Source organism: Panthera tigris, chromosome A1 (assembly GCF_018350195.1).
Source record: "Panthera tigris isolate Pti1 chromosome A1, P.tigris_Pti1_mat1.1, whole genome shotgun sequence".
Taxonomy (NCBI): domain Eukaryota; kingdom Metazoa; phylum Chordata; class Mammalia; order Carnivora; family Felidae; genus Panthera; species Panthera tigris.
Window position 1 is genome coordinate 115,156,902 of NC_056660.1, and position 26,177 is coordinate 115,183,078.

General features: G+C 37.0%; 1 protein-coding gene across 5 annotated transcripts in view; it reads left to right on the forward strand.

Annotated features, from left to right (window-relative positions):
• Positions 1-26,177, forward strand: part of UBE2D2 (ubiquitin conjugating enzyme E2 D2) — a 53,285-nt gene that overhangs the window by 24,326 nt on the left and 2,782 nt on the right. For 2 of the 5 annotated variants that reach the window (XM_042985229.1, XM_042985231.1), the window contains 5 exons: positions 12,035-12,098; positions 19,923-19,954; positions 20,033-20,110; positions 20,199-20,304; positions 25,547-25,640. In XM_042985229.1, coding sequence (XP_042841163.1) covers positions 12,035-12,098; positions 19,923-19,954; positions 20,033-20,110; positions 20,199-20,304; positions 25,547-25,640 — 374 coding nt within the window. Of the gene's footprint in view, positions 1-1,929; positions 1,981-7,544; positions 7,564-12,034; positions 12,099-19,161; positions 19,215-19,922; positions 19,955-20,032; positions 20,111-20,198; positions 20,305-25,546; positions 25,641-26,177 lie in introns of those variants that run through there. The other 3 variants (XM_042985228.1, XM_042985232.1, XM_042985230.1) reach the window with 3 other exon arrangements.

Sequence of the window (26,177 nt, forward strand, 5' to 3'; positions counted from 1 at the left end):
GTGGACAAAGAGCTCCTGTCTCTTAGCTTACATAAAATGTAATTTTGAAAAGACATTTCTTCAGATGTACCTATTCACATTTTTGTTAATATTGTCTAGTGTCTAGTTTTGAAGGTTGGAGTGTTCCAGGGAGACACAAAAATCTCATTCTGTCAAGTTAGTATTCTGAATAACTGTTCTAAAATACAATCGCAGACTTGAGACTTGGTTTGGGTTTTGGTTTTTTGGTTTGTTTTTAATTTGAATTGTATTTTCTGTGCCTTAATCATCACATGAGAGAGCTTTGCGAATATGTAGCCAGTCTTCTAACATAGTAAAACTTAATGGCTTAGTTGACTTTGGTTACCTATGTTACAGAGATTGTCAGTCTTTAGGAAGACTGATTTAACTGGACAGATTATTCATTTTGAACTCTTGAGGTTAGTGTTGGAGAACTGGTTAAACAGAAACTGACTATGCTTTGGTATTGAAGAGTAAAGTCATTGAGAAGTAATACTCTTAAATTTCAAGGATTTACAGTTCTAAGTAACAGTTTTTATATATTTCAAAACATCTGAGAACCAAAACTTAATCGTATACTACTTACTAAAAATAGTACATGTGAGTTTTTTAGGGGATGGAGCATAGCTTTACAGGGTATAATGGGAAATAGAATGTCATTTTTACCTCTTTGAGGTCCCTGTTGTCCTGCCATTTGAAATAGCACAGACATATACCAAGATAGGGGCACCTGGGTGGCTTAGTCAGTTAAGTGTCCGACTTCAGCTCAGGTCATGAACTCACGGTTCATGAGTTCGAGCCCTGTGTCAGTCTCTGTGCTGACAGCTCAGAGCCTGGAGTCTGCTTCAGATTCTGTGTCTCCCTCTCTGTTCTTCCCCCGCTTGTACTTTGTCTCTCTCTCTCTCTCTGTCTCTCAAAAATAAAGATTTTAAAAAATGTTTTTTGAAAAGAAATACACCAAGATAATTAATATTAATTAATTTCCCTGTTTTCTCTAGCTTGGGACTGTGGTACATGATTATCGTTATAGAAGAGTGTGGCAGTGACCTTTGACAAAATAAATTCTTTAGGTTTCTAGTTGGTATGTAGTTGTCAAATGAGGTGGAATCAGCTGGTGAAGCATACAAGATTCTGATTACCTAATGCTATGAAGGGGGCTTTTCCTGACATTTCAGGATTTTCTTTGGAGCTTAGTGAGTGGTGGAATATTTTGGCATACGTGCTTCAACTGTCTGTTAGCTCATAGACTGTTCTCATCTATCTGGCTATGGGCCACCCTCATTTTGGACATAGAGTATTGAAGAGCATTGACCACTGCTTCAGTAACTGAAAGGAGAGGAAATTTCAAACACTGATAGATTCCCTATATAAAGTCTAGCCTGCCCTGACAACCTTGCTACCACTGTTCGTCAGCTCCAGGAGTTGTTAGGAAATCATAGCTGTTTACTTCTTTTGCTTTTGATACCATGTGCACCTCCCTAATGTTTTGTCCCCCTGCTTACTACGTAAGTAGTCTTCTAGAAGAGTTGTGCTTCCCCTGTCCTAACTAACTCTTTTATTAAGTCATCTTCTACTTTGGCCCTGATTGCCAAAATTCTAAACTTTGCTAGGTATAGGATCCGATGGCTACACTGTCAGAGGATATTAATGCCTTTCCAAGTACTTTGTTGAATCTAAGATGTCATCATTTGAAAGATGTATACCATTATTGTATGTACTAAGAAAGAAAACATACTACCAGTTAAGCTGACATGCCATTGATTGTAATATGCAATTTGATTTCAGATATATATATAAAATATATATTTATATTATATTATATTGTATTATATTATATATATTTAAAGTGTCTTAACAATCAAAGAAAGATGGTATTCTCTTTCTCCAGCTACTTAAAATTACTCTGTAATTGTAACTATTCTTCAACAGATACTTGGTGCTTCCCATGGACCAGGCATTGTGCAGAAAGGCTGGATGGAGGTCAGGTCCCTATCTTTCATTTAATGTTGAGAGACATTAAATAATCACAGAGATAAATATGAACTAGACTGGGTTATTAAAGCAGCTTGTGCTTCTCCGTCGTAGTATTTAATAAGAAATTGAATGGAAATGGGGGGCTTCCTGGAATCACCTCTCCAAGGACAACATTTAAGTGAAGCCTGAAGGTGCATGAGGCAGGTGTGTGCAGAGTATTCTGGCAGACTGTTCCTAGAATCTTGGACTGGTTGAAAAAAAAATTTTTTTTTAAGTTTTGAAATGAGTAAATGGTAGTTCATATAGGAAAATAAAGTCTAGAAAAAGTTCTTGATCTTCAATATGAACAAAGAATGTTGTCCTTAATTATAATAGAACATTTCCATCTATGTGATAGCTGCTGAAATACTTAAACTTACTGTTTTTCCGTATCATTCAGACTGACTCCAAAATACCCGTTCCATTCAAATTCAGTAGTTCAGTATCTTTTGTATATTACTGTGGACTGTTTCCTGACACTGTCAGTGACTAAGCCAAATGACTAGGCTTCTCTGGGAAGTTGATGTGCTTTTGTTTATCTTCCCATTTGCAAGTGTTCAAGTACCAGTTCTCCGTGGTACTGTACTAGGCATTCATCCATTCATTCATGCATTTGAGTGCCTCTTACATTCCAGGCTCTGGGAAACAGAGTAAAGAATAGGATATATCTTGTCTTTCACTTAAGGAATTTGTAATTAAGCATTCAAGGGGTAGAGGTGAAGGTATTTGGAAGTTAACTTTTGATAGTTACAGGGAAAAAAAATTGAACATAAAATATTACTATACAGTACTATATTTGATACTAGGTTTATATAGTACATTTAATGAGTAATGTAGCAGCTTGGAGGAAAAAAGATGTCCCTGGGGAATAAAAAATATTTTTTCATTCTAAGGAATCAGTATGTGAACACTAATTTTTTAAATTGGAAGTGTTTAGTGTTGATGTGGTTTTTTAAAAAATATTTTATTTCTGGGGCGCCTCGGTGGCTCAGTTGGTTGAGCGTCCGACTTCGGCCCAGGTCATGATCTCACGGTCCATGGATTCGAGTCCTGCATCGGGCTCTGTGCTGACAGCTCAGAGCCCGGAGCCTGTTTCAGATTCTGTGTCTCCCTCTCTCTCTGCCCCTCCCCTGTTCATGCTCTGTCTCTCTCTGTCTCAAAAATAAACATTAAAAAAAAAATTTTTTTTTTTTAAATTTATTTCTGAGAGAGATAGAGTAGGCGAGGGGCAGAGAGAGAGGGAGACAGAGGATCTGAAGCCAACTTTGCACTGACAGCAGAGAGCCCAATGTGGGACCTGAACTCAACAAGCTGTGAGATCATGACCTGGGCTGAAGTCAGACACTTAACTGACTGAGCCATCCAGGACCCCCTATTGATGTATTTTAAAACCATAACTGTGCTTTTGTAAAGTTAGGTTAAAGTAAACTGAGGTCTAGCTTTTAAAACTAATTTTTTAAAAATTCTTATTATTTTAAAGAGAGAGTGAGCGTGTACGAGTCAGGGTGAGGGGCAGAGGTAGAGAGAGTGAGAATCTTAAGCAGGCTCTATGCTCAGCAGGAAGCCCAACGTGGGGCTTGATCCCATGATCCTGGGATCACCACCTGATCCAAAATCAAGAATCAGATGCTCAGTGGACTGAGCCACCCATTTGCCCCTATGCTGTGTAAATTTCTGTTATGGTTTAACTTCTTTGTTTTATAGTTGTAAAACTCTGGTCTGGAGAAGTTGAAAGACTTGCTTAAACTTACCTAAGAACATAATAATGAAAAAACATCAAAAGATGTTAAAACTTAGGGAACCTGAGTGGCACCTAGGTGGCCTAGTTGGTTAAGCATCCGACTCTGGATTTCAGCTCAGGTCATGATCTCACGGTTCTTGAGTTCAAGCCCCATGTCAGGCTCTGCACTGACAGTATGGAGCCTGCTTGGGATTCTCACTCTTTCTCTCAAAATAAATAAAGTTTTTAAAAATTAAAAAAACAAAAACAAAACACAAAACTTAGAAAACCTGAGGGGTGCCTGGGTGGCCCACCTGGATGGGCGTTAGGCTCTTGATTTTGGCCCAGGTCATGATCTTGTGGTTCATGGGGTCGAGCCCTGCATGACTCTGCACTAGCAATGTGGAGCCTGCTTGGAATTCTTTCTGCCCCTCTCACTTCCCCACTCGTTCTCGCTCTCAAAATAAATAAATAAATTTTAAAAAGCCCCACAAACCTTAGAAAACCCAAATTCTGCATTTTGTCCCTACTCATATCAGCAAGAACATAAACAGGTTATGGAATAACTGTTAGGATTCCTATGGAAACTTATGTCATTATGCTTACACATGAGATGGTTAGTTTTCAACATACGCAGCATAAAAATCTCTATCAGTTTTTTGGTAGACCGATTATTGAAGTGAGGGACATCTAGAATTCTTTACAAACTTAGAAAATAGCCATCCATGTAGACTGACATTTAGAAGAAGATCCCACTTTAGTCATTGGGATATTTCAGCTTAATAAATACCAAGTAAGTTGTATGAAACCTTAACTATAGAGTTGATAAGACCCTCAAGCACCAGAACATTTTCTGGGGATATTCAAGAAACATACATCCCACATTTCTGTAGTAGAAGGTGATGATGAAAGTCTTTTTGCATTTGTAATGATTGTTGGCAAGAAATGTGCTGCTAATCTGGATCTCAAAAAGAGTTATCAAATGGTAGTGAATGAAAATTCAAATGAGGACGGTATCTGTCATGTTCATCTCCATGTTCTTAGAGGTCAGCAGGTAAATTGGTGTCCTAATTAAGCATGTTTTAGGGATAATTTTCCTTTCTCTGGAGATTGATGAAGTTTGTAAGTTCTCATGTGTTGAACATTACAGTGTCCTTATTTTTACATGTGTGTATGGATTGAAGAAATAATTTAAAAAACCCATACATTATGTGGGCACCTGGGTGTCTCAGTCAGTTAAGCATCTGACTTCGGCCCAGGTCATGATCATGATCTTAAGATTCGTGAGTTTGAGCCCCGCATCAGGTGACCTGCTTCAGGTGAGTCCCACTTCTGTCTCTCCCTCCCCTCCCCCTGTGGGGTTCTCTCTCTCCCCCTCTCCCTCCCTTCCTCCCTCTTTCTGCCCTTTGCTCACTTGTGCCCTCTCTCTCAAACAAATAAATAACTATACATTTTAAAAGGCATTATCAAATGGTTAAAAGTGAGGGGTGGTAATTTTTCTAGTTAAATTGAAGTGTTTAAAGATTTTTTTTTTAATGTTTATTTTTGAGAGAGAGAAACAGGGAGTGAGTGGTGGAGGGGCAGAGAGAGAGGGAGACACAGAATCCGAAGCAAGCTCCCGGCTCTGAGCTGTCAGCACAGAGCCTAATGTGGGGCTCAAACTCACTAACCATGAGATCATGACCTGAGCCAAAGTCTTAACCGCTTAACCCACTGAGGTACCCCGACACCCCAGAAATGTTTAGATAGTAGTAGGAAATGTATTTAAAAGTCCATAGAGAATTAAACCTTACTTAAATTAATTGGTATAAGGTTATGGGACTCTTTGAACTAAGAACAGAAATGCTTAGGAAACTTTCAGGATATCAAAATTGTTTATAACCTCTTATCTTTAAAAATACTAGTTTTGTTATATACCTATAAACAAGAGAAGCATATAGCATCAAATAAACTTTTTCAATTGAGAACTGTTCAGTAAAATCCATAGTTGGCTCCCATAAGATCTTTATTTTAATGTTTTTTTAGATTTCAAGGAAAGTTAGAATATAAAATCTTTTTAGAAATTGAGTATTCTTAGGGTGCCTGGCTGGCTCATTTGGTGGAGTATGCAACACTCAACCTCAGGGTCATGAATTCAAGCCCCATGTTGGTCATGGAGTCTACTTTAAAAGAGAAAGGAAAGAAATCTATCAACTGTAAAAGTTTCTTTTTTATTCTTTTTCCTAAATTTCTAAATAGATGGTTTATTTCTCTGTTGATCTTTCTACAGAGAAGAAGTTTGTCAGTAAATAGAAAGATTCCTTGATTTTGGGTTTTGTCCTAGCCCTATTTTCATTCCCAGTAACATGTAATTTACTGTATGATATATAAGATGAATCTGAATACTGTTTCTTTTAAGATAAAAAGCCAAAGAAATTACTGTATAGTTACAAAGCCAACTGTTAAACAAAAAACAGCATGTTATATTGGGGTATTTTTTTCTGCCAAAGTAAGTTATCTGTCTAGATCGGTACCTTTATTAAATTTTAAGATTCAATTTCAGTTTCATCTTGATGCGGAGACATCAAATTGCATAGTTTCTGTGTTTATTCAGTCTAACTGGGTTTCCACTATTTCAGTTACCCTCTAGATGGTTACTTTTAGTACCTGTTTTAATCCAGATTTACACTCAAGACTGATAATTTCTATTTCAAATAGGCAATAAATAGACTTGTTATACAATTTAAAAGGTAAAGCAAGCTTTCCTTCCTGAAGGCAAATAATTAAGTTTTGGGGGTATTCAAAAATTATATGCAAATTTTCAACTATGTAGGGGGTTGGTGCCCCTAACCCCCAAGTTCCAGGGTCAGCTGTACTGTTAACTAGTTTCTTATGTATTCGTTGGAGGCATTTTATGCATGTAGAAAGGTGGATGGGGGTGCGTGGTGGGCTCAGTAGGAAGAGCATGTGACTCTTGATCTCCGGGTTGTGAGTTCGAGCCTCATGTTGGGTGTAGAGATTACTTTAGAAAATAAAAAAAAGTAAAGAGGGGCACCTAGGCGGCTTGTTTGGGTGAGTGTCACACTCTTAATTTAGGCTCAGGTTCTTGATTTGATCTCGCAGTTCACAAGCTGAAGCTCCACATGGGGCTCCAAACTGACAGCATAGAGCCTGCTTAGGATTCTCTCTTTGCTTCACTCTCTGCCCCTCACCTGCTCTTTAGAGCTCACTTGCTCACTTGCTCTTTCTCTATCTCTCTCTCAAAAATAAAAAAAGAAAAATGAATGGATGCATGGATATATGCTTCCTCAAAAAAAAACAACGTTGAAATATAACTTACAGTAAAATTGAGCAGTTTTAAGCATACAGTATGAGTTTTGATAAATATATACACAGTTATGCAGTCTCTCCCAAGTTTATCATACAGAACATTTCCATCACCCCCCAAATTTTCTTCATGTTCTTTTATAGTAAGTCCGCTCCACCTCCCTCCAGCCTCTGGAACTATTTATCTGCTTTCTGACACTATAAGTTTACCTTTTCTAGAACATTGTTCAATAGAATAATATAGAATGTGGTCTTTTTATATCTGACTTCTTTCACTTAGGAGTATACTTTTCAGGTTTATACATATCAGTACCTAAATGTCTTATTAGCTTAACTTAGAGTGAGGTTTTTAAAAATAATTCTTTCATAACTGGCTCATGAAATGGACTGATGGATCTTATATTCAACTTAGGTAAATCTTAGCTCCTGATGTTAAACCTTGACCTCCTTCAGGATGGAAAAAGACAACTTGAAAGCAAAATATTAAGGATAAAGCACAAGTAAAATTCCATTTAATGAACATGGTAGGAGTTCAGAATAACTTGTTTGGTTCAAATTCTATTTTAATAGCAATTTATTGCTATTTAAGTTAAAAAAAAAAAAGATACCTTTTATGTTTTAAATTAAGCAAGTGTTCTTAGTTATACTAACCTGTATTAGAAACAACATTTGGCATGGCACCTGGGTGGCTCAGTTGGTTGAGTGTCTGACTTCAGCTTAGGTCATGATCTCACAGCTCGTGGGTTCGACCCCCGCTTCGGGCTCTGTGTTGACAGCTCAGAGCCTGGAACCTACTTCTGATTCTGTGCCTCCCTCTCTCTCTGCCCCTAACCCACTCATTCTGTCTCTGTCTCTCTCAAAAATAAATAAACATTTTAAAAAAAAATTTAAGAAACAACATTTGGGAATGGGAATTGTACCATAGATTTTTTTTAATTGCTTGTTTATTTTTACCATTTAATTTAATTTAATTTTTAAATTTATATCCAAGTTAGCATATAGTGCAACAGTGATTTCAGGAGTAGATTCCTTAGTGCTCCTTACCTTTTTAGCCCATCCCCCCTCCCATAGCCCCTCCAGCAACCCGCTGTTTGTTCTCCATATTTAAGAGTCTCTTCTGTTTTGTCCCCCTCCCTTCTGACTAATTTTGCTTAGCGTAATACCCTCTAGTTCCATCCACATAGTAGATTTTTTTCTTTTTTTAAGTAATCTCTTCCCCCAGCGTGGGCCTCGAACTCACAACCTGGGGATCAAGAGTTGTGTGTAGTCAACTGACTGAGCCAGCCAGGTGCCCCAGGTAGTTATTTTTTTCCTTGAGATGGGCAGGGAATTTCTGTTGCAGAGAAATATAAAAGCCAAAAATTGAGATAGGTAAGAAAGTAAATAATGTTGGGGTACCTGGGTGGCGCAGTTGGTTAAGCATCTAATTTTGGCTCGGGTCATGATCTCCCGGTTCATGGGTTCGAACTCCTTTGGATTCTGTGTCTCCTTCTCTCTGCCCCTTCCCTACATGTACTATGTCTCTCTCTCAAAAATAAAATCTTTCAAAAAAAAAAAAAAAAGAAAGAAAGTAAATACTGTTAAATCTCTGTCTCAATCCCAGTGCTTTAAAAAAAAATACAGGGTGCGGGGGCACCTGGCTGGCTCAGTCAGTTAAGCATCTGACTTCAGCTCAGATCATGATCTCACGGTTCATGAGTTCCAGTCCTGCTTCAGGGGAGTTCGTGCCCTGCTTCTGGTAAGCATGAGCCCCGCATCGGGTGAACATGAGCCCCTCTTCAGATGAGTTCTGCCTCTCTCTCTGTCCCTTGTGGGATTGTCTCTCTCTTTGCCCTTGCTCACTTACACTCTCTCTCTCAAAAAACAAAAAACCACAAGACTACAAGGGGGGCCTGGCTGGCACAGTCAGAAGAGCATGCAACTCTTGATCTTGAAGTCTTGGGTTCAAGCCCCACGTTGGGTGTGGAGATCACCAAAAAAAATTTTTTTAAATACAGAACTTTGTTTCTATACTCTGTCCTCCAAGCTTCCAGGTAGTATAGTACAGAATAATTGTACCAAAATGACTGGTTGAATAAGTTAACTCAGAGAAAGGGACTTACAGAAATAACTAAGTGCTGCAAATTAAAAACTATATAATACTTGGAATGTTAAATCGTATCTTCATAGAACTCATTAATAAGATTCTAAGTAGTTTTTTGTAATTTAAGTATAGTTGGTATGCAGTATTACGTTAGTTTCAGGGGTAGAACATAGTGATTTGACATATCCATAATGAAATGCTCACTACGATAAGGGTAGTTACCATTTGTCACCATACAAAGTTATTAAAGTATTATTGGCAGTATTCCTTATTTTGTACTTCATATCCCGGTGACTTAATTTTTCTTTATAACTTAAAGTTTGTACCTTTTAATCCCCTTCACCTATTTCATCCATCTCCCCCACACCCCTTCTCTTGCAGTTACCAGTTTATTCTCTGTATTTATGAGTCTGCTTCTGTGTTGTTTTGTTTCTTCATGTTTTGTTTTTTAGATTCTAAATTTAAGTGAAATCGTTTACTATTTGTCTTTCTCTGTTTGATTTATTCCACTTAGCATAATACCCTCTAGGTCTATCCATGTTGTTGCAAATGACAAGATGTCATTACTTTTTGTGGTTGAGTGATACTCCATTGTGTGTATGTATGTATGTGTATATATACACATACATACATATATATGTATTTATGTGCCACATCAGTCTTTCACCCATTCATATGTTGATGGATACTTTGGCTGTTGTGAATAATGTTGCAGTAAACATTAGGGGAGCATGTATCATTTCGAGTTAAGTGTTTTCATTTTCTTTGAGTAAATACCCAGAAATGAAATTGCTGAATTGTATGATATTTCTATTTTTAATTTTTTGAGGAAGCTCCATACTGTTTTTCTTAGTGGCTGCACCAGTTTACATTCATTCCCACCAGCAGTGCATCCTTTTCTCTGCATCCTCACTAGCACTTGTTATGCCTTGTCTTTTTTTTTTTTTTAATTTTATTTTTAATTTTTTTTTTTTAAATTTACATCCAAATTAGCATATAGTGAAACAGCTTGTTATGCCTTGTCTTTTCAATACCAGCCTTTCTGACAGGTGTGAGGTGATAGCTCATTGTGGTTTTGGTTTGCATTTCCCTGATGATTAGTGATATTGAGCATCTTTTCATGTGTCTTTTGACCATTTATATATCTTCTTTGGAACAATGTCTATTCAGGTCCTCTGCCCATTTTTAAATCAGATTGGGGTTTTTTGGTGTTGAGTTGTAAGAGGTTATATATATAGAGAGAGATAGATATAATATATATTATGTATATCTATATAGAGATATATATTATCTATATATCGATATGGATAATCCCTTATTAGATCAATCATTTGCAAATCTTCTCATATTCAGTAGGTTGCCTTTTTTTGTTGTTGATAGTTTCCTTTGCTGTATAAAAGCTTTTAGTTTGATATAGTTGCTTTTGTTGGTCTTGCCTGAAGATACAGATCCAAAAAATATTGCTAAGACAGATATCTGGGAGTTTACTGCCTATGTTTTCTTTTAGGAGTTTTGTGGTTTCAGGTCTTACATTTTTAAGTCTTTAATCCATTTTGAGTTTATTTTTGTGTATGGTGTAAGAAAGTGGTCCAATTTCATTCTTTTGCACGTAGCTGCCAAGTTTTCCATTTATTGAAGAAACTGTCTTTTCCTCATTGTATATTCTTGCCTCCTTTGTCGTAGATTAATTGACCACATAAACATGAGTTTAATTCTGGCTCTGAATAGTTTTTATTGTGCTTTTTTTTTAATGTTTATTTATTTATTTTTTGAGAGAGAGTGCGCATGAACAAGCCGGGGAGGGGCAAAGAGAGAGGGAGAGAGAAATCCCAAGCAGGCTTTGTGCTATCAGCATAGAGCCCCTTGTGGGGCTCAAACTCACGAATTGTGAGATCGTGACCTGAGCTGAAATTAAGAGTCAGACGCTTAATCAACTGAGCCACCCAGGCACCCCTATTGTACTTTTAAAATACTAAATTTTACTATTTTTACTGTAGTTGTTTAAAAATATAATCAGGGGTGCCTGGCTGGCTCAGTTGGAGAAGCAACTTCTCCAACTAAAAGCTCCAACTATAGAAGCTATCGGGGTTGTTAGTTTAAGCCCTACGCTGAGTGTAGAGATAACTTAAAAAAAATTTTTTTTAATTAAAAACATAATCTAAAACTATCCCTTGTTTTAAATCTCAAATGCCGAGCCAAGAGGAAAAGGAATAGAGTATGATTTCCTGCCTTGTGGTTTTTTTAGGAATCCCCACCTAGTAACAAATCTTAAGTTGGTGGGTTCTTCATGGGAAAGTAGCTAAGCAGCTGGCATCTGGTTGTAGAGCATTACTATAGGTAGATCTGTCTCTGATTACAAAATTTTATGATGGACTTTCTTACTTTAGCCTTTTTAATATATCCAGCGTTTTCATTATATCCCTTTTTAAGTTTTTTCAACTGCCTTTGGAACCCTGGTTGTCTATATCAGCTAAAAACCTATCAGTGTCTCGTCAGATGGTCCCATGTCATTTGAAACATTTATGACTTCCAGAGCTTGTCCCAAGTGTAACCTAATAGTTTTGAGATACAAAAACTGGTATTGAAACTTCTTTTTTGAAAACTAATAAATTACATTTTTACCTTAAAACAGTTTTTGTAGTTCTTTAATATATAATACATATTTACTTTCCTTATATTTACTTACTGAACTCTGAACAAGGCAAAAATGATCCACTTTTTAAACATACATTTGTATTCAAGAATCCCAAATACTTTAACCTAAAGATTCACGGATCTATCCTTCTGTGACTTTTAAGGATTGTTCAAAGTTCACTAGTGGGATAGAGAATATTGGTATGAGTGATAATTTTATTAATTGCTAAAAGTTACGTATATATTGAATACATTTCCTTTCTTTCTATTTTTTTAAGGAATTGAATGACCTGGCACGGGACCCCCCAGCACAGTGTTCAGCAGGTCCTGTTGGAGATGATAGTAAGTATTTAAAAAGAATGATAAAATGGCTCCTGTCTGGCTCACTTGGTAGAGCATGAAACTCTTGATCTCAGGGTAGTGAGTTCCAGCTCTATGTTGAGTGTACAGTCTCAACTTAAAAATATAAAAAATAAAAAAATAAAAATAAAGGGAATGATGAAATGCAACTGCATAACCATCTGCCTGCCTCTAGGGAACTGTGGGACTAATGAATAATATCTCTCTCAAGGTTATTTTGTGTGAAGAGATAATTATGCTGTAGGGAAGAGGCAGTGTTTACACTTACTTGTCCGCAAAAGATGCAGTTCTATGTGTATCTCATCAATTTCTATAGTATTCATTTTGAAACTTTTGAACCTTTTCTGCCAGATATTGCCTGTATAGTTGTTCTGGCCCCTTCCTACCTCTATCCTTCAACCCTTCTGGGTATTTTGCTGGGGTAAAATATTTGAGGTTTTACTTATATCTAGCCTTTACTCTTTGAGATAATCCTAAGGATGAGGGGGGATAGTGGTGTGTGTGTGTGTGTGTGTCTGTCTGTCTGTCTTTGTCTTTCAACTGGCTCATACTTGTGAAGACAGGTACAATTTGTTTATTTTTAATGTCCAGTTTATTTAATCCTGTCTAAAATAATTTATTAGGCCTTATCATACATGTTGGATAATAATTTTCCTTTTGTTTCACTTTGTGTCACTACAGCATGCCCCCCCCTTATACCATCTTCTAACATTGTTTAAAAGGAGAATATATATGGGGGGGGGGGCAGGGCAGAGAGAGAGAGAGAGAGAGGACAGAGCATCTGAAGTGGGCTCCGAGCTGTCAGCAGCAAGCCTGATGTGGGGCTCGAACTCATAGTGAGATCATGATCTGGGCCACAGTCAAGATGCTCAACCAACTGAGCCACCCAGGTGTCCCTAAAAGGAGGATATTTGAACCAGACTGTACTTTACGGCACAAAACTAATTGACAAAAGAGTATAATATTTAGCAAATAGGAGAAAAGAGCATACTTGAAAACAATTTTGTAAGACAAGTGTATACATTAAAACAAAAAAATAAATGAGGTTATATTGGCTTATGTTTAAAATCTTTTCCTGATTTTGCTTAAGAATTTTGGTTTTGGGGGTGCCTGAGTGGTTCAGTCTGTTAAGCATCCAACTCTTGATTTTGGCTCATGTCATGATCTCATGATACGTGGAATCGAGCCCTACATCGGTCTGTGCACTGACAAATAGGAGCCTGCTTGGAATTCTCTCTGTGCCCCTCCACTGCACATGTACTCTCTCTCTCAAAATAAATAACCGTTTAAAAAAAAAAAATGTTGGTTTTAGCTTGCTAAACTTAAGAATCAAAACAAGGCTCTGGGGCTCCTGTGTGACTCAGTTGGTTAAGTGTATGACTTTGTCTCAGGTCATGATCTTCTGGTTTGTGAGTTAAAGCCCCACATCGGGCTCTGTGCTAATAGCTCAGAACGTGGAGCCTGCTTCAGTTTCTGTGTCTCCCCCTCTCTTTGCCGCTTCCCCACTTGTGCTCGGTCTTTCTTTCTCTCTCAAAAATGAATAAAAATTTTAAAAAATCAAATAGGAATCAAAGCAAGGCCCTTTTACAGGGATTGCTTTACATATAAAATAGATGGGGGATGCCTGGATGGCTCAGTCAGTTAAGTGTCTTGACTTGGGCTCAGGTCATGATTTTGAGATTCATGATTTTGAGCCCTGCACCAGGCTCTCTGCTATCAGCACAGAGCCTGCTTCAGATCCCTTGTTTCCCTCTCTCTCTGTCTTTCCATTGCTCTAGTGCATGTGCTCTCTCTCAAAAATAAATAAACATTTTTTTTTAATTTTTTTTTTTTAACATTTTATTTATTTTTGAGACAGAGACAGAGCATGAACGGGGGAGGGGCAGAGAGAGAGGGAGACACAGAATCGGAAGCAGGCTCCAGGCTCTGAGCCATCAGCCCAGAGCCCGACGCGGGGCTCGAACTCATGGACCACGAGATCGTGACCTGAGCTGAAGTCGGACGTTTAACCGACTGAGCCACCCAGGCGCCCCTAAATAAACATTTTTAAAAAGCCAGATATGGTATAAATTATAAAAGGAGTACATGTGATGAAAAATCCCATTTACATTATTCTGTTCAGATTGGTCCGTTATGAGTAACTATAGTGTTTGATACCAAACAGGATAGGCCAAGTACTTAAACATGCATTATCTCAGTTAAGCCTCACAATAGTTCTTTTGGGTGAGTGGAGTAGAAATTGTAAACTACTTTAGAGAAGAATATAGTGAAGAGACTCACGGTGGTTTCCAAAGTGGACTCATTCTCAAGTTTTTTGATACTGGTTTTGTCATTCGTGGTATCATACACTCCACCTGCTTCAGTGTGGTGTTTGAGTTGAAAAAGTGGTTTTATTTCAGCAAAATTCCTCGAAGTTGAGAGTGGCTGATCTTTTCATTAAAAGTGTTTGAACTCTGGGGCATAGAATTCATTTTTGAAGTTGTCTTCAGTATGCTGAAGTAATTTCCCTTTGCTCTGCATAGTATTATCACATTCCTTTCTCAGAAAAGTTATCTTAGTTAAATAAGACTCCCCAAAGCATAAGCAATAAAAGAAAAAATAGGTGATTTTACATTTAATGAAGTCTAATTTAGGTGCTGCAAATAATACCATTAAGAAAAAGAATGAAAAAAAAAAAAGAATGAGAAAATTTGTGCAAATCATCTCTCTGATAAGGAAATTTATTCAAAATTATTTTAAAAAATCTTTATAACTCAACAATATAAAGATAAATAGCCCATTTCTGTTTTTAATGACTAAAGGATCTGCATAGACTTGTCTCTAAAAAGAATTTACAAACGGCCAATAAGCACATGGAAAAGATGCTCAGTATCATTAGTCATCAGGGAAATGGAAATCACATCCATAATAAACTAACACTTCACACCTTCTAGTATGGGTAGAATCAGCGAGTCAAATAATAAGTGTTGATGAGATTGTGGAGAAATTGGAACCTAAATATCTTGCTGGTAATAATGTAAAATGGTACAGTTCAAAAATATGGTCGTTCTTCTAAAAGTTAGACTTATCATATGTGAGTTCACTCATTGGTTTATATCGAGGAGAAATGAAAACATGTCCATACAAAAACTTGTGCATGAATGTTCGTAGAAGCGGTAGCTGTAATAGCCAAAAGGTGGTAACAATCCAAATGCCCACCAGCTGGTGAAGGCATAAATAGAATGTATGTCCATACAATGGAATATTCCATGTCAATAAAAAGGGAGTACTGATGTGTACTACAACATAGATGAGCCTTAAAAACATGCTGAGGGATGCTTGACTGGCTCACTCAGTTGGCTGTCCAACTCTTGATATTGGCTCAGGTCATGATCTCACAGTTCGTGGGATTGAGCCCCGTGTTGGGCTCTGCCCTGACAGCATAAAGCCTTCTTGGGATTTTCTCTCTCTCTCTCTCTGCCCCTCTCCCGCTTACATGTGTGTGCACACACACTCTCTCAAAATAGATAAACACTAAAAAATTTTTTTTAATAAAGGAAAACATAGTGAGAGAAGCCAGATATAAAAGACCACATAATGTATGGTTCTATTTTTACGAAATATAGATCCATAAAGACAGAAAATAGATAATGGTTGCATAGAACTAGAGATCTGGGGGAAATGTGGAGTGATTGCATATGGATATGGGTTTCTTTTGGGGATGATGAAAATGTTCTAAAATTGATTGTAGTGATGGTTGCACAACTCTGTGAATGTCCTGAACAACACTGGATTGTAAACTTTTAGTGGAAGAATTTTATGATATACGGATTATCTCTCTATAGCTGTTTAAAACGTAATAACCTCTCCCTTAACTCCTAACCACCCTTTTCAGGTGACTTGGGTCACCTGCTGCTAAACTATTAATAGTGCCTACCTTCTAAGAGAATAAGGAAAATCTCATTAGGGACAGAATAACTTCCTTACACTTGGTCATCTAGATAGTCTGCTGATATTACATTTAAAACTTAGGGAGTGTTTGAGAACAGTTGAGATAAATTATTGTCAAAAAGTCCTGATCAAGTCTTCCTGATGAATTGTATAAGGATAAAATAAAGTGTAACTGTGTAGCTAAATATTAGAAGGAGGCAGAATTTAATCTTAGGAAGAAAGAAACTGTTGGTCACAACAAAACTTTCTGAGCTCCTTTTGACTATTCTAGCAGTCAAATCCCTCAGCACCATATTATTGATATTTAGTGTAAGAATGAAGTCTTTTATTTTATATTCAAAATAATATAAGGACGCCTCGCTGGCTCGGGTGATGGCGCATGTGACTTTTTTTTTTTTTTTTCTTAATGTTTATCTATTTTTGAGAGACAGAGAGCTAGTCGGGAAGGGGCAGAGAGAGAGAGGGAAACATAGAATCTGAAGCAAGCTCCAGGCTCCAAGCTCCAAGCTCCAAGCTCCAAGCTGTCAGCCCACAGCCTGATGCGGGGCTCAAACTCAAGAGCTGTGAGATCATGACCTGAGCCAAAGTCAGATGCTTAACTGACTGAGCCACCCAGGTGCCCCGAGAGCATGTGACTCTTGGGGTTGTGAGTTCAGGCCCCATGTTGGGCATAGAAATTACTTTTAAGAAGGTACCTGGGTGGCACAGTGAGTTAAGCTTCGACTCTTGATTTCAGCTCAGGTCATGATCTCAATGATTCATGGCATCAGGCCTTGAGTTGGGCTCTGTGCGAAGCCTGCTTGGGATTCTCTCTCTCTCCTCCCTCTCTCTCTCTCTCTCTCTCTCTCTCTCCTCCCTCTCTCTCTTTCTCTCCTCCCTCTCTCTCTCTCTCCCCCCTCTCTCTCTCTCTCTCTCTCTCTCAAAATGAATAAACTTTAAAAACAGAAATAGGAGGACCTGAGTGGCTCAGTCAGTTAAGCATCTGATTCTTGATTTTGGCTCAGGTCATAATCTCACAGTTCATGGGTTTGAGCCCTGCATCAGCCTCTGCTAAATAGTGCAGAGCCTGCTTGGGATTCTCTCCCTCTCTGCCCCTTCCCTGTTCCTGTGTGCTCGCTCTCTCTCAAAATAAATAAATAAAAACATGAAAAAAAGAAGATAAATTTAAGAATGAACTTAATAATACAGTGCTTTAGTTTTTAAATACCCATATTTAATGTACCATTACATTTTATCCATTTTTGTGCAAAGATCTGGTGAGCAGAAACAAGTATTTTTTCCTGAAGGAAAAAATGAGGCAAAGATTTATTGGTCATATAATCTGTTTCATTTACTTTTGTTTTGAGCTTCTCTTTAAAAAAAAAAAAGATTTGATTTATTTCAAGTTTTTTTTTTTTTTTTTTTTTTTTTTGAGAGAGAGCACAAGCAGGGGAAGAGCAGAGAGAAAGGGAGACGGAATCCCAAGCAGGCTCTGCATGGGCTCGAACCCACAAAAACTGTGAGATTATGATCTGAGCCAAGATCAAGAGTCAGAACCTTAACCCACTGCACCACCCAGGTGCCCTTTTTGTTTTGATCTCTTGGTGAATGTGACTCTCTGGAGATCTGTACTTGAATTCAAATGTGGGTCTCTTGAGTTTCATTCTCAAACTGTAACAGATATTCTTGGTTATGTTTTTTAGCCTTAAAGCTTCATCTTTGGGGTGCCTGGGTGGCTCAGTTTGTTAATCCTCTGACTTTGGCTCAGGTCATGATCTCACGGTTCGTGAGTTCGAGCTCTGAGTCAGGTTGTGTGCTGACAGCTCAAAGACTGGAGCCTGATTCAGATTCTGTTTTGCCCTCTCTGTCTGCCCCTCCCATGCTCACGCTCTCTCTCTCAAAAATAAACATTAAAAATTAAAAAAAAAAAAGAAAAAGTTTCATCTTTGAGTATTCTAAAGAGTAATCAGTGAGATGTGAACTTAACATTTAAACTCTCACGAAAGAGGTTGTAGCTTTTAGTTTGTGTAATTTGGTTTTCAGCATCAAACCAGGATGGTAGTGGGAGTTTTTTTGTTTTTGCTTGTTTTAGACTATCAAAACTTTTTAATTCATTACCATGAGTTTTTTTTTTTTTTTTGTAATGTGTATTTATTTTTGAGAGAGAGAGCCTGCATGCAAGCAGGGAGGGGCAGAGAGAGAAGGGAACAGAGGATCAATCCCAACTGGGCTCTCAAGATGCTGACAGCAGGTAGCCCCATGTGGGGCTCGAGCTCACAAACTGGAGATCATGACCTGAACCTAAGTCAGACACTTAACCAACTGACCACCCAGGCTCCCCGTGAATTTTTATTTTTATTTTCTTTTTAATTTTTTTTTTTAATGTTTATTTATTTTTGAGACAGAGACAGAGCATGAACAGGGGAGGGTCAGAGAGAGAGGAAGATACAGGATCCGAAACAGGCTCCAGGCTCCGAGCTGTCAGCACAGAGCCCGACGCGGGGCTCGAACTCGCGGACTGCGAGATCATGACCCGAGCCGAAGCCGGACGCTTTACCTACTGAGCCACAGGCGCCCCGTAAATTTTTATTTTTAACAGCTGCTAAAATTGATCCTTAAATGAAAGGTTTTTGAAATCTAGACGTAAGATACAGCAATATTTTATGCTAATGGCCAAATATTTTACCCCAAACTATTTCTAGAGAATTCTATTACTTGGAAACTGTAGTGATTTTTTTTTTAAGTTTTTATTTATTTATTTATTTATTTATTTATTTATTTATTTATTTATTTTTAAGTAAACTCCGTACCACACGTGGGGCTTGAATTCACAGCCTACAGATCAAAAGTCACATGCTCTACCAACTGAGCCAGGAAACTGTAGTGATTTTTTTTTAAGCATGTATGTATGTATGTATTTTTAAGTAAACTCCATACCACACGTGGGGCTCGAATTCACAACCAAGAGATCAAGAGTCACATGCTCTACCAACTGAGGCAGCCAGGTGCCACACCCCTCCCTTATTTTTTATGGCATCGTAGTGATTCCTGAACTATTTACCAAACCATTGTTATTTGAGTCCGTGTTAGATATCCTCCCACTACCTTCTTACCTCCTTTTTTATACTTCCACAAGGAGAGCTAGGAGTCGAGAAGAGTTCCAGAGGGAGACTTGAGTCAGTGATTCCAGTAGGTATTCTTAAATTAACTAGTGTAACAGAATACTCAATTAAGATTTTAATGGTAGGTCTTCAGATGCTTTTGTTAATCAAATTCCATCTTAATGTGTTTTTAGTTTAGTTCGTGTTTCTCTGCCTTGTTGATGTTGTAGATTCTAGATCATTTTAAAAAGAGACAAATATTGATCTTTCATCTGTTAGTAAGGGACTAGTAATTCTAAAGCCCTACATGTAAGTGCTCTCAGTTTTTTCTTGCTGTAAAAGCCAGTCTTTCCTAATTTGAATATTATCTACTTTGACTTTACAGTCTTGCTCTATACCAGTATTATAAAAGGAGTCTATTGTATATTAATGTGTTAAGGAAATGATATAACACATTGAAGAGTTGAATCTTTGGTTCTTTTTTACCCTCTGAAGTAAGAAATGCTGATTTACAAGTGGAGCTTGGGCCTTGTCAAGAATTTTTGTCTCCCTAATAAGAATTTTCAAGATCTTTTAGCCCAAATACTTTTTCATTATGCATCTTACCAGTGTTCTAGACTATACTAGTCATTTTCTTTTCTCTCTTCAGACTCAGACTTGATTTAGATTCGTCATCCTGCCTAGGGCTTACCATATTGCTTATGAATAAACTGGGATTATACAGGGAATGATATGTTATTATAGTGTACCTATAATGGAGATAATTACTTCATGATGATTTTTTGTTCTTTTTCAGTGTTCCATTGGCAAGCTACGATAATGGGGCCAGTAAGTATTCAGATTGATTTTGGAATAAATGTTGATATAATTCACTCATTTTAATCCCACTTTTCTTGTTATCAACAGAATGACAGTCCCTATCAGGGTGGAGTATTTTTCTTGACAATTCATTTCCCAACAGATTATCCTTTCAAGCCACCTAAGGTAACTGGGATATGTATGGCACTTGTTTTTTATGTGCTTTCTGTGATACCAGTAAACCAGTTTATAAAAGTTTTTCTTTTTTCTCTAGGTTGCATTTACAACAAGAATTTATCATCCAAATATTAACAGTAATGGCAGCATTTGTCTTGATATTCTACGGTCACAGTGGTCTCCAGCACTAACTATTTCAAAAGGTAATGGAATAGGTATCTGATATCAAGATAAAGCAGCAGTGTTTTTTGTCTTTTAAAGGTTACTTATTTTGAAATGATGACTCTTATTCCTATTAAGAGGAGGTAGCAGTCCCCTTATTTTTTAGTAGACCTTGAGACCACTGGAGGGAGTTGGATTTTCAGGCATAGGTATTCTTTGGTGTTATGACTACTCTGTCCATTATGCCATTCAAGCTTAGGTTGGAAAATGGCCTCTAGGTATGAATATTTTTTAGAGGAAAGTTAAAGTAGAAGATAATTAATATCTCTTCCAACCTTGAAATCCACGAATGGAAAGGATAGATACTGTTCCAGAAAAGGAAATAACAGCCCTTTTAGAGGAATGCTTGTGGTATAAATATAGATTATGGGGTCTTAAAGAACAAAGGATAGGTGAATTCATATTCAGGCTCTTTAAGGTTTTATCAGGTCTGGTCTTGAGGTTTCTATTAGTAACAGATTCATCCTGTAATATGACCAGTTTAATAAAAAATTTTTTATTTGGTCATCTTGATTTTTTTCGTATATAGTCCTGTGTATGTGTATTTGAATGTATATTTAAAGATTTGTCACTAATTTTGTGATGAAATATCCAGTAGTTCTAAATAAAACCTAATTATATGAGTAGGTTGGGAATTTTTTATATCTGTGAACTGAGTAGTTAACAAACATTTTCTTATATTGTTGATTTGAAATTGTACAGCCCCTCAACATCATACCCAAATGAAATCACAAGTAGATTAAAAGCTGTCAAAACACAAATACAAGAAATAGGCTGCAAATGAGAAGATAGGCTAGTGTGTTTAAAATGGGAAGAACATACAGGGCACCTGGGTGGCTTAGTTGGTTAAGTGACCGACTTTGGCTCAGGTCATGATCTTTTGGTTCATGGGTTCAAGCCCCATGTCAGGCTCTGTGCTGACAGCTCGGAGCCTGCAGTCTGCTTCAGATTCTGTCTCTGGCTTTCTCTGCCCCTCCCAGGCTTGTGCTCTTTGTCTCTAAAATAAATAAGCATTAAAAAAAAAATTTTTTTTAATTAAAAAAATAAAATAGAACATATATAAAAATAAGTAAGAAAAAGATCCCAATAGGTGAATGGTCAGAAAGGAGCAAAACAATCAAAGAAATGAAAATTAAGTTCCCATTTTCCACCTTTTTAATTAACAAAGATCTTTAAAAAAAAAAACAAATGCTGGTGAAGTACATTGAAACGGGTGCTTACATACCACAGGTAGGAGTATAGATTTGTAAATCCCAGTCAGTATGTATTAAAAGATAAGAGATTTAATCATTACTTCCCGTTGACCCAGTAATTCTAGTTTCATTCATTTGTACTAAGAAGATAGATAACCTCAAACGCTAAAAATGTTTTGTGTGGAAGTATATTTGTGAACCTGTGTGGAAATAACATTTGTGAACATTTACTTATTTCTAAAAATTAGAAATTAAAGATCCAACAGTAGAGGAAGAAATAATCCGTTCTAGCACACACTTTTAAAAAGAGTATTGATCCTTACCAATATTGTAAAAAATGGGAAAATACTATGTTTGAAAAAAGCAGAAAAGAGATAAAATTTGTATATATTATAGGTCAAGTTAATATAGAAGTATGTTTGGGCTCTTTGCTGGCTCATTCAATGGAGCTTGCAACTCTTAATCTCAGGGTTGTGAGTTCGAGACCTATGTTGGGTGTAGGGATTACTTAAAAAAAAAAATCTTAAAAAAAAAGTATGTTAAGTAGCTAGAAAGAAATAATGTGGGCATTTGGGTGATGAGATTGGTGTATGAAATATTTTTCTTTACTATTTTGTTATATTTTATCCTTTCTTTAATGTGTACATTTAGGCAGGCGGCAACATAGTTCCATGGTAAAAAACATAGATTCTGAATTCAACTGCCTATATTCACCTCTCAGCTCTACCTCTTATCACATGAATCTTGAGACACATTAACTTCTGTATTCCTCAGTTTTTCATCTGTAAAATAGGATGGTAATTCTAACCATTTCATTACTATTATAAAGATTTCAAAAAGCAAAATGGATAGTTAATTGGTTTCTTGTAAGCACTCAGATAACTAGGATAAAGGCACTGTTCTAAAAAATGTTGGATATTTGCTGTTATAACTTTGTTGTTTTTATAAATATGACTTGTATACTCTAACAATTTTTTTTTTTTTTTTTTTTTTTTAAGTAGGCACTATGTCCAGTGTGGGTTGGAACTCACAACTCTGAGATCAAGAGTTGCATACTCTATGGACTGAGCCAGCCAGGTGCCTCTGACAATTTAAAAAAAAAAAAAATTTTTTTTAATGTTTATTTATTTTTGAGAGAGAGACTGAGCATGAGTGGGGTAGGGGCAGAGAGAGGGAGACAAAATCTGAAGTAAGATCCAGGTTCTGAGCTGTCAGCACAGAGCCTGACATGGGGCTTGAACGCATGAGCCATGAGATCATGACCTGAGCTGAAATCGGATGCTTAACCAGACTGGGGCATTTAGCGTGCCTGGGTGGTTCAGTCAGTTAAGTGTCAGACTCTTGACTTCACCTCAGGTCATGCTCTCAGGGTGGTTAGATCAAGCCCCACATTGGGCTCTACATTGATCGTGGAACCTACTCAAGTCTCTCTCTCTCTGTCCCTCCCCTGCTTTCATGTGTGCATTCTCTCTCTCTCTCTCTCTCTCTCAAAAAAAAAAAAAAAAAAAAAATCTGGGGCATCAAATTGAAAATTATGGCATCCCAGGCAAAAATATAAACAAAAAACTAGGAGAACACATTTTTAAAAGTTGAGGGGCACCTGGCTGGCTGAGTCACTAAAGCATGCAGCTCTTGATCTCCAAGTTGTGAGTTTGAGCCTCACATTGGCTATAGAGATTGCTCAAAAATAAAATCTTTAAAAAAAAAGTGACTGAAATAGTTTTCCAGATAAGTGGGCCCTTTTCTTTTTGTAAGCCTCTTTGTAATTGAGGGGCTGCTTGTGAAAGTGTTGTTATTGTGATTTCCTTGCCTGGTGGTTCTTCCTTCACCAAGTATCAGTAAAGATAGAAATCCAGTAATGGGACCAAGAGAGGTAGATTGTGTGTGTGTGTGTGTGTGTGTGTGTGTGTGTGTGTGTGTGTAGGAGGGGAAAGGTTTAATAGCTGAAATTGTTAACCATAGCTCTTTTTTTTCTTCCCCCTTCTGTGCTTGGTGTTGATTTTTCAGTTACGCTACCTCATAAGGGCCATTAATTTATTTGACTTATGTTCTCTTTGTCTGGATAGCTATCTTTTAAAATAATTGCATTCTATTTTGTTGAACTTGATTATATCAGTATACCTAAGTTTAATGTTTTAATGACTCCTTTTTGTAAATTGAATGTTTGGGCAAGTAGTTCTGTGAAAGGCCTGAATCCTATATGTGATATTATTCCTTTGTCGAGGGCAGTAACTTTGACCTGAAGTTCTTTCTGCTTTGAGTGTATATGTTAGGGATCTGAATATACAGAAACCTTAAAAGAAGCGGTTAAATGTGCTATAAAGCCACTTGATTATATGTTTTTAGATTTAGAAGTGACTGTGGTTTATGACCCTGATGAAAATGAGTATATACTGATGAAAAATATTGATGTAGATAAAAATTTAGTCATTTCAGTGAAGTGTCTCTGCAGGTTATACAAATAGGAGTATCTCTTTATGGAGAAGGAATGTATAGTAAGTTATAAGCCAAAAGCAGTGTTGTATGACTTAAAAGGACCCTCAGTAGTACAGTAAGAATCTTTTTACCAGGTCCAGGTAACCACCACCCCACCTTCCTTTCCTTCCTGGAAAGAGTTAAAAAATTTATTTATTTAAAAAAATTTTCTTAAGGTTGCCTTATTGGAATAATTGGAAGAGAAATTTGGTAAGGGAATTTGTGCAAATACTAATCTGGTAGCTTATCTAATTTCAGGTGAAGATTTATTTGAATTCTTGCCAATTTGATGGGCTGGACAAGTTTCTTCTTTCAGTAATAGTCAATAATTTCATGAACATTCAAAAATCTGTAACTTCCTGTTGTCATTTCCAGGAAATACATGAAATCTTTCCTTATTGCTGTTAGAATGTTCTGTGCTTGAAGAGGGCATCAGGTGATACACCTGACAATGGGAAGAGAAGATGTTTTGGGAATGCCATCTGCCAGAATTGTGGGCAACAGGAATGAAGAGTCAGAAAACATCTTTCCTGATGTTTTTTATTTTCCATATACTCTTAAGGAAATAGCTTTTTTGTTAACAAAGTGAATGATAAAGGGCACGTGAACCTTTTCCTCACCTCTCAGAAGCCCTTGATCTCTCTAGGTAGGAAAATGAATTATTTTCCTGGTGAATTTGATGTTTTGGGAGTAAAATGAGCTTAGAATCATTGTCTCCTGCTACAGAATATTAGAAATAAGATAGCTGAGTTCTCTTGCATCAGAATAGAAGAATTAGAATTTATTTTAGTATGTCAGAGACCCCTGGATTTAATACAATTAGTGGCCTTGGCCTCCTCCTTTGCATTCAGTAAGGAATACATAAGTTTACAACAAATTTGAACAGAGGCAATTGTATTATTTGTCTCCTGTGTTCCACGTTGTCACTGAGAAAATGGCTTAGATGAGATTCTAAATTGTCACTGAAAAGAATTTGAGAACTTAAAATGTTGTATCCTGTATACTAAGTATGGCCAGCTCCATTTGGGGGCAAATACGGGCCGTTATGTTTTTAGACTAAATTGTTTTCAACTAAAAATGAAATCCATCGCATCTGAATGTAATACCTGTCGTAGAGAAAGCAGTGATTGTTCGATTTCATGGTTGTCACTTCTGAGAGCATTCAGTAGTGTGGTTGTCTTTGGAATTTTGAGAGCCATTTATTTCTGAAGATGGGTTTCTAAATATTGAGTTTTATGGCCTATGAAAAGTGTTGGTCTAGGACTTGGAAGACCTGAATTCTAATTCTACATTAATTACTCACTAACCAGGGACAGTGGACAAGTCACTTCATCAGCCTGGGCCAGTATCCTTAGGGGTTCAAGCATAGAGAAATCCTACATGAATTTTTGTTGATTCTTGTTACTATAAAGTTAGGTAGAACTCACAAAGCTCCTAGACACCACAATATGAATAGGTTCTTAGAATTTTCTTGTGTGTTGGCATCTCATGTTTCTTTCAACCCTTTGTTTTTATCCTCTACTAATTTATACCTTTTTTTCCCCCACCATTATAGTACTCTTGTCCATCTGTTCTCTGTTGTGTGATCCCAATCCAGATGATCCTTTAGTGCCTGAGATTGCTCGGATCTACAAAACAGATAGAGAAAAGTAAGTATGGCCAGAAAAGTACCTGTGGTGGGGTGGAGATGTTTGTGTCTCAGATCTTAACTCAGGGCTGAGTCAGATATTTAAAATGAAGTTCTAATATACTGACCTGGGAACAGAAAGAAGAGTGTTTACATCAAGTGTCTATAAGTAGAAGATGCTGATCTTATCTCTCATTGTTTCAAATGACTCCCACTGTCTAGAAAAACTTCTCTGTAGTTTATTTTCTAACAGCCTCATGTCTCCTGTTTGGCTTTTGACTTACGAAAGCCTGTCTTTGGTAGGTATTTGTAACTGAGTGGGAAAAGGGAATTGATTTTCTACCATTTGGCATAATCTAAAAAGAAAGTTACTACAACAAGACATGAAAGCCCCAAATTTCCTTTAAAAACAAATCTTAATGTAGAATTTACATGTTTTTAAAAAAGAATTTATGTATTTTACAATTGTACTATGAATTATTGAAGAGTGGTCAGAATATTGAAAAAGATAGTAACTGAAAGTTCTAATTTTTTAATTTTGTGCATTCATGTAAGACTG